The 7156-nt window shown below is 34.3% G+C and overlaps 1 protein-coding gene across 2 annotated transcripts; it reads left to right on the top strand.

Annotated features, from left to right (window-relative positions):
- The first annotated feature begins 221 nt into the window (after positions 1 to 221).
- LOC133782218 (glycosyltransferase BC10-like) lies at positions 222 to 6757 on the top strand. Of its 2 annotated transcripts, XM_062221453.1 has the most exons (12): positions 222 to 669; positions 1044 to 1128; positions 1667 to 2152; positions 2883 to 2981; positions 3718 to 3818; positions 3913 to 3984; positions 4241 to 4331; positions 4918 to 4998; positions 5359 to 5418; positions 5520 to 5642; positions 5981 to 6019; positions 6107 to 6757. In XM_062221453.1, exons 3-12 carry the CDS (start codon positions 1760 to 1762, stop codon positions 6233 to 6235), a joined length of 1188 nt encoding a protein of 395 aa, XP_062077437.1. In that variant the 5' UTR covers positions 222 to 669; positions 1044 to 1128; positions 1667 to 1759; the 3' UTR covers positions 6236 to 6757. The 2 variants fall into 2 exon arrangements, with proteins under 2 accessions (XP_062077437.1, XP_062077436.1); XM_062221452.1 differs by lacking the exon at positions 1044 to 1128 and having other exon boundaries at positions 224 to 669.
- Positions 6758 to 7156: the final 399 nt, after the last annotated feature.

Raw genomic sequence — 7156 nt, 5'->3', positions numbered from 1 at the left:
AAACAATAACCAAATAAATAAATAAATTTAAATCCATTTATTTCGTGTTAAGTTTTAACAAGTAAATGATCATCATGACCCGTTCAATTTTGACGTGAAACAAACAGATATAATTTTTCACAAACAAAAGTTATTTATATATGTGAAAAAAAGAGGTAGTCAACTACACGCGCTTTGTAGAGCGTAAGAAAGAATAAAGTTAATAAAAATAAAAAATAAAATCGCCGGCTGAAAATGGGAGCGTAGTTGTGTGTTGAAGCAGAGGGAGAAGGAGAAGACGACGGCTTCCAATTTGAGAGAGAGAGAGACGCGCAAAGCAAACGAATCGTCAAAGGAATCATACGATCAATAAAATAATATTAGTTAATATTTTTAAGATAATAAAAACTCCAAAATCAAAACCCATAAATAGAAATAAAAAATATATTACTACGCCATTAACAGACTCCTCTTCTTTCTCACTTACACACACTCTCTCTCCTCTTTCTCTCTCTGGGTCTTGGTTCGTGTTTCGGTCTTCTTCTTCCGGTTGATATTGGTGTTATTGTGCCCTAGATCTTGAGACTTGAGAAAGTCAATAAGGGGGGAGGAACGGGTTCTTGTTTCAGATCTTTGACTGTTTTCGTCGAGATTCAAAGATCGCTCCGAGGTCCGACCACACTCAATCGGGTATCTTTCTCTCTCCTGCGTTTTCTGTTTTGATTGGAAACTTCATTTCGTGTACTGTTCGTTGGTTTCCGGGAAATTTGTCGAAGCTTATGGAAAATGATGGAAATGTCGAGAGTGGAGAGTGGGTTTGACTACTGTAACAATTTTTTATTTTTTATGTTGTGTTTTTAATACTTATTGTAATTGGATTCGCGTTTTGGATTTGGTTTCTCGGGTTAGATTGGAACCACGGTAGGCCGGTTTGACTTTTATTACAAGCATTGGTTTATATAATTATAAATATTGTTGGAAATATATGTGGGTTTCTGGGGTTTGGTTTTTGTTGTTGGACCGCTTCTACGTGTTTGATTCTAATTTTGGTTTCTGTGGAAAAGGGAATGGGAAATTAAATAGAAATTGGAGAAAAAGCAGTTGATGCGGTGAATCCTTGGATTCCTAGGGAAATCATTTGAATTAGATGTATGTTTACTCGAATTCTTATCAATTGAGGATTTTACTGATCAATTTGTGATTCTTATTTGCCTAATTTGAATTGATTTCTTTTCATTGTGAGTTTGCGACTTGCCATTTTTGTCAGAGGTGTAGGTTTTTCTTTCTTTTGATCGTTTTAGGAAATTTCACCTGGTGATTCTTAGGGAATTAATTTGAATTAGAGTATGCTTTACTTGAGTTCTTATTAATCGAGGATTTTGCTGATCAATTTGTGGTTCTTATGGGTATAATTTGAATTGATTTCTTTCCATTGTGAGTCTGTGACTCGATATTTTTGGCAGGGTTGAAGGGTTTTAGACCTGCTTTATTGATTCTTAGATCATATTAAAGTTATTTTGGTAAATTGTTTCAATTTGCTTTAAATCTGCGCCTGTAAAAATGTATCTATAATTTTGCATTTTTTTTAATTTATTTTAGAATGTTCTCTTCAATCTTCATGTTGCCAGACAAATTTTATGTGATATTTCTGGCCTGCTAGCTAATCCCTCTGTTGTTGTTATTGCAGAATTGTTCCCGTGAGTTGATTAAGCATTCTTGATAGCTGTTAGATGAGCATCAGTATCATCTTGAGATAAAAATTGTAATGCATTTATTTTAGATGAAGACAGCTCAGGCTCAGGCGTGGCGTTTAGGCATGACAGACATGCAGATCTTGCCTGGGCCTCGCCACCGGCCACCTATGAAGAGGCCATTATGGATTATTGTATTGGTTTCAATGGTCAGCGTATTCTTAATATGTGCTTACATCTACCCACCACATAGTAGTGCCGCCTGTTATATATTTTCATCACGAGGTTGTAAGGCTATAATTTCCGATTGGCTCCCACCAGCTCCTAAAAGGGAATATAGTGACGAAGAGATTGCAGCTCATGTTGTAATTAGAGAGATTCTGAATGCACCTCCTGTTCAATCAGAAAATCCTAAAGTAGCATTTATGTTCCTGACCCCCAATTCATTACCTTTTGAGAGGCTGTGGGATAGATTTTTCCAGGTATTATTATTTGACCCAATTCTCTCTCTCTCTCTCTCTTGTAATGCAGGGAATTATTTTGAGCTTCAATTTTCCCACTTATATTTATGTTTAATACTTGGAAAATCGTTACCGTTGATAGTTTGCTACTCTTGATTATTTCAATGGAACTTTAAAGATACTTATTGTGAATTGAGAACAGTATCTTGAGGCATTTATGTAGATAAAAAATTTCTAAGAAGGGAATAAATTTTCCGTTATTGGAGGTCTTCTCCAATAATATCTCCAATAACTTTTAAATTGATCTGTCTAAAGCACATTGTAAGTGATAATAACTTTTCCTTTTATTGGAGGTCTTCTCATCTACTCTGCATTCCAATCTGGAAAGATAAGCTTTTCATATCCATAAATGGAAACATTATTGTCATTTATACTTTATGTATGCTTATGGGTATCTATGAGGTGCACCAAGAGATGTAACCTGATAGAAAGAAGTTTAAGCTGCATTATTGGTAAGCTTAAATTTGTCATAATTATGCAATTTGGTACATCTGTTAATGTGGATTTTGTTGTTTCACGATGTTCCAGAATCCCCAATGTTTTTAGGAAATGAGGATAGGTTTCTGATTTATTAACTTGGACATTTCCAATGTTGATTTGTAATAATCTATTTCTAAAGAAACTTACCGAGCTTTTAAGTATCGTAAGTGTTCATATTTCTCTCTCTTTTCCTTTTCTTTGCTTTTGGCAGGGTCATGAAGGAAAATTTTCTGTTTATGTTCATGCGTCCAAGGACAAACCAGTGCATGTGAGCCGCCACTTTATCGGTCGGGACATTCACAGTGATCAGGTCCATTTGAATGCCATTGTCATATTTCTTATTTTTCTTTATGTAATTAATTGGAATCTCGTGCTTGAAGAGAAACCTAAGATCAACGGGTTCATTGCTTTATTGATATATATTTTATTTTTATTTTTATGTGACAAGACACGAAATACATTTGGACATATTTTTGCATTGTTGGTGTTGTGTGTGCTTCTTGTAATGTGCTGGCATAGCTCTTTGTTCAAATGCTTAGAATGAGAATAAGCTAATCAAATCCAAATGAGCACTGGTCGGAGCTGAACTGCAGAAACCTAAATATGACTGTTTTCTCTTATTTTCCATCTGGAAGCTTGAATCTTAATTTTTTTTGTTCCAATTTAGCAATTTGTAATAATAAAGGCTGTTCTCTCAAAATTTGAGTTGTTTAAATGATGATTTCATTTACTGATGGGGAAGCCCATAATGACTACTATACCTGTCAAAAGCAAAAGGGACAACTGGCTCTCTGATTATATATTGCATTTTTTGTCTTCGAAATTCATCACGAAAGAGTTTAGGTATATTTCGTTGAATTTAGTTTGGTCAAGTTGCACAGATCTTTCTAATGGTGTATGTGCGGTGATTAAGTGTAGCATGCTTTGAAGAAAATCCAATAATAAGACAATTTTAGCACTTTCTGCTGTTCTTTTCTCGTCTATTAATGTTATATTTGCTGATCTGCTGCTAAAATAATCAAATTGGTGGCAAATCATGGTTGCAGGTTATCTGGGGAAAGATTTCCATGGTTGATGCAGAGAAACGATTATTGGCAAGTGCCCTCCAAGATCCTAGTAACCAGCATTTTGTCTTACTTTCTGAAAGGTATTCACGTTGTTGTATTATCTCGAGTTCTTTTTACTTTACTGTAATTCCTATTTTGTTATTATTAACGTTCAATAAATTATTGCTTTTGCAGTTGTGTACCTTTGTATAGTTTTGACTACATCTACGACTATCTGATTAATACAAACATCAGCTTTGTTGATGCGTAAGTGCAATTTTATTTGGGATGTGATGTAAATTCTGTGTTGGAGGTCTTACTAGTATTACTACATTAAATTTTCACAAATGGGCTTTTGTGATACATAAGATATGTCAATCATGACAGCCTGAAAATATGTTAACTTCTGTCCTGCAGAATATATTGGGATCTAAGCTTGTTACAATGAATGCTCAATTTATTATTCTGTGTATTTTAATAAAAATATAAATTGCTTCGTTCTGTTTTTTTTTTCCTTCTACAGCTTTGAGGATCCCGGTCCTCATGGAAATGGCAGGTATTCAGAACACATGTTACCTGAAATTGAGAAGAAAGACTTCCGCAAGGGTGCACAGGTATTATTTGAAATATTTTGAACCATTTCATCGGGTTTCAATTGTTGGAAAGTTTGATGTATTAATTGTGTAGGGTTTGGGAATATTTTTTATTTGGTTCCTGGTAGTTTTTGTTTAGTGTTTTGGGGTTGTACGAGGAATGTTCTCTAACACCTTCCTTTGGTTTCTATTTCTCATTTCTGTTCTTATATGTTATATATTAAAAAAAAAAAAAAGATAAAGCAAAATGGAAACAGCTTAACATCAGTCCTCTCCAACAGAGAATGGTTGATATTAGCATAGCCATATGTTTCTTAACTTTCTATTAGTTTATGTATAAGTTATTAGATTGTCCTTTGCTCTAAAAATATTAACTTAATGGTCTTCACATTTGTTCACCTTTCGTTATTTTTTTGGGATGTTTAAAGCTGTAATAGATTCTGTTTGTATGCTTATCAATCTTTTCTTCCCCCTTGTACTACATCACATTGGTCCCAAGATTTTCCTTCTAATTGTTTTGTTTATTTATATGTACTTTTAAATTAAAAAAACTTTTAATTGCCTTCAGTCTTATTTTATGAAATTTTCATACTTGTCATTGATGCAGTGGTTCACAATGAAGCGCCAGCATGCTGTGATAGTACTGGCAGACAATCTTTACTACTCAAAATTTCGGGAGTACTGCAGGGTAAAGAAAATTTATTCCGTTATCAAATAGTCTTATTTTAATCTGATAAACAAATCTGGCATGTAGAGAAATTGTTACTGTGTAAATGTGTTGGATTCTTTTAAAATATAAAGTCATTGCAGTTTTACTTGTATGTAAATTTAGTGCTTTCCCGTAATATTATGGTTTTTGAAATTTAGATGTCTTCTGTCAAATAGACATGGAAGCAAAGGCATGTATGCATCTGTAATTCTTAGTGTTGTTATTAGATATATCGTTCATGTAAGATCGAGTTATCCTTGAAACTATAGAACTTTTGAATTTGGGTTTCTGTCACCATTGATTGATTCATTGTATTGGCCTGGATCTTGAATCTTTCAGCCAGGTTTGGAGGGGCACAATTGTATTGCTGATGAACATTACTTGCCAACCTTTTTCAACGTGAGTTTATTTCAATTACGTTTCAACGTGCATAATTGTATATTTGTTTCTGCTTTGTATTTACCCTTTTCCACTAAATGAATTTTTTTTGTGTGATTCAGTTGGTTGATGCGGGTGGCATTGCCAATTGGTCAGTAACTCATGTTGATTGGTCTGAGAGAAAATGGCACCCAAAGTCTTACAGGGCTCAGGATATTACCAATGAGCTTCTAAAGAATATAACGGTACAAATCCTCAACTGACTTTAATCATTTACATTGCTAGTGCAGTATTTTTTGCATATTTGTATTTGATTGTGCCCATGCAACATTTGACTTTGACTCCTTAATTAGAGTTTCCTTGGTTTGTTTGAGAAGGTTGGGGTGCGTTATGAGTTCATTCTCTTACATTGCAAGTGCTGTGTTTTTGCATGTTTGTACTAATAAGTAGTGTAGCGTCCATAAAACATTTGACTGTGATTTCATGCTACTCGTAGACTCCATTAGAGTTATGCTATACATAAATCAATTTGTGTAATTGCCGTCTTCACTGATGACTTGATGGTTGGTATTATTATTTGCAGTCGGTCGAAGTGAGTGTGCATGTTACTAGTGATGAAAAGGTAAGCATTCTAACATAAGCTTCTGAATTTCACATCAAGAAGTGGTTAGAACAAGTATAAACTGAATGATCTTGTGGACTATTGCAGAAGGTAGTGCAGAAATGGCCTTGCTTATGGAATGGTGTGCGACGGCCGTGTTACCTATTTGCACGGAAGTTCATGCCAGATGCTCTAGATAACTTATTGCACCATTTTGCCAATTATACAACGATTTGAGCACGATATTTTTGACTATATTCTTTGGTCGGATTGGCTGATGCTTTCGACCCAATTTGCTCCGTCTTGGTTTGCCGTATAGCTTTTAAAGATGTAAATGGCCAAATTATTGAGGCATGATTTCCCCCTACCACAATTGTTGAGTGCAAAAGGGCAACTAGCAGAGCAATCAGTTAGCTAGGGTGACCTGAGTCAGGAAGGATGCTAACAAGGTTAGAGTTGCTTCTTGAGAATGGGTGACTTCTTGTCTCTATGACCCCTCCGTTTTGGGTTTTGGGCTATCTTTGTACTAGCTTTAAGAAGAGAATTTTTTTGGGGAAACACCTTTTTTTTTTTATTTTTTTTATTTTTAAGTTTGGTCTTTTGTAATAGATGGAAAATGTGAAGTTGCAAATATAACAAAACAATAGCTCCCTGAAATTCGTGCTTCAGTTCTCAAATTTCTGTGTCAACCAGTGTGCTTATGGATGAAACTGTAGAACATCGGCATTTATAATTTAACCCAAGAACATTTAACTTGTACATAGTTTTATCTTTAAAATTGTTTCTTTTATTGTTATCACAAACTACCTTTTCTTTAGATGTAAAATTATTTACAGAAAATCACTTTGTCATATGATGCTATCTTTACGGTTAGATATCTCACAGTGGTTATTCTTTATCTCGTGCTTGTCTTAAATATAGCCTGTTCGTTTTAATGTAATTACATGCTAGGGACATTCTCAATTCCTACAAAATGTGGCATGTTATGATGCGTTATTTGTATGCTATAATGTCTTTTGTTTGGGTAAGTAATTTTTTAAGCTGAGAAGTTAGGGAAATCTAATTTGTATTTAACGCCCCCATGAGTGTTGATATGTAAATATTTTTAACTACATAAATTTTGTTACGTGATCAAACACCATGATGAAACATTATTAC

This window comes from Humulus lupulus, chromosome 6 (assembly GCF_963169125.1).
Source record: "Humulus lupulus chromosome 6, drHumLupu1.1, whole genome shotgun sequence".
In the NCBI taxonomy this organism is placed as follows: domain Eukaryota; kingdom Viridiplantae; phylum Streptophyta; class Magnoliopsida; order Rosales; family Cannabaceae; genus Humulus; species Humulus lupulus.
This window is presented reverse-complemented; position numbering and strand designations above follow the sequence as displayed.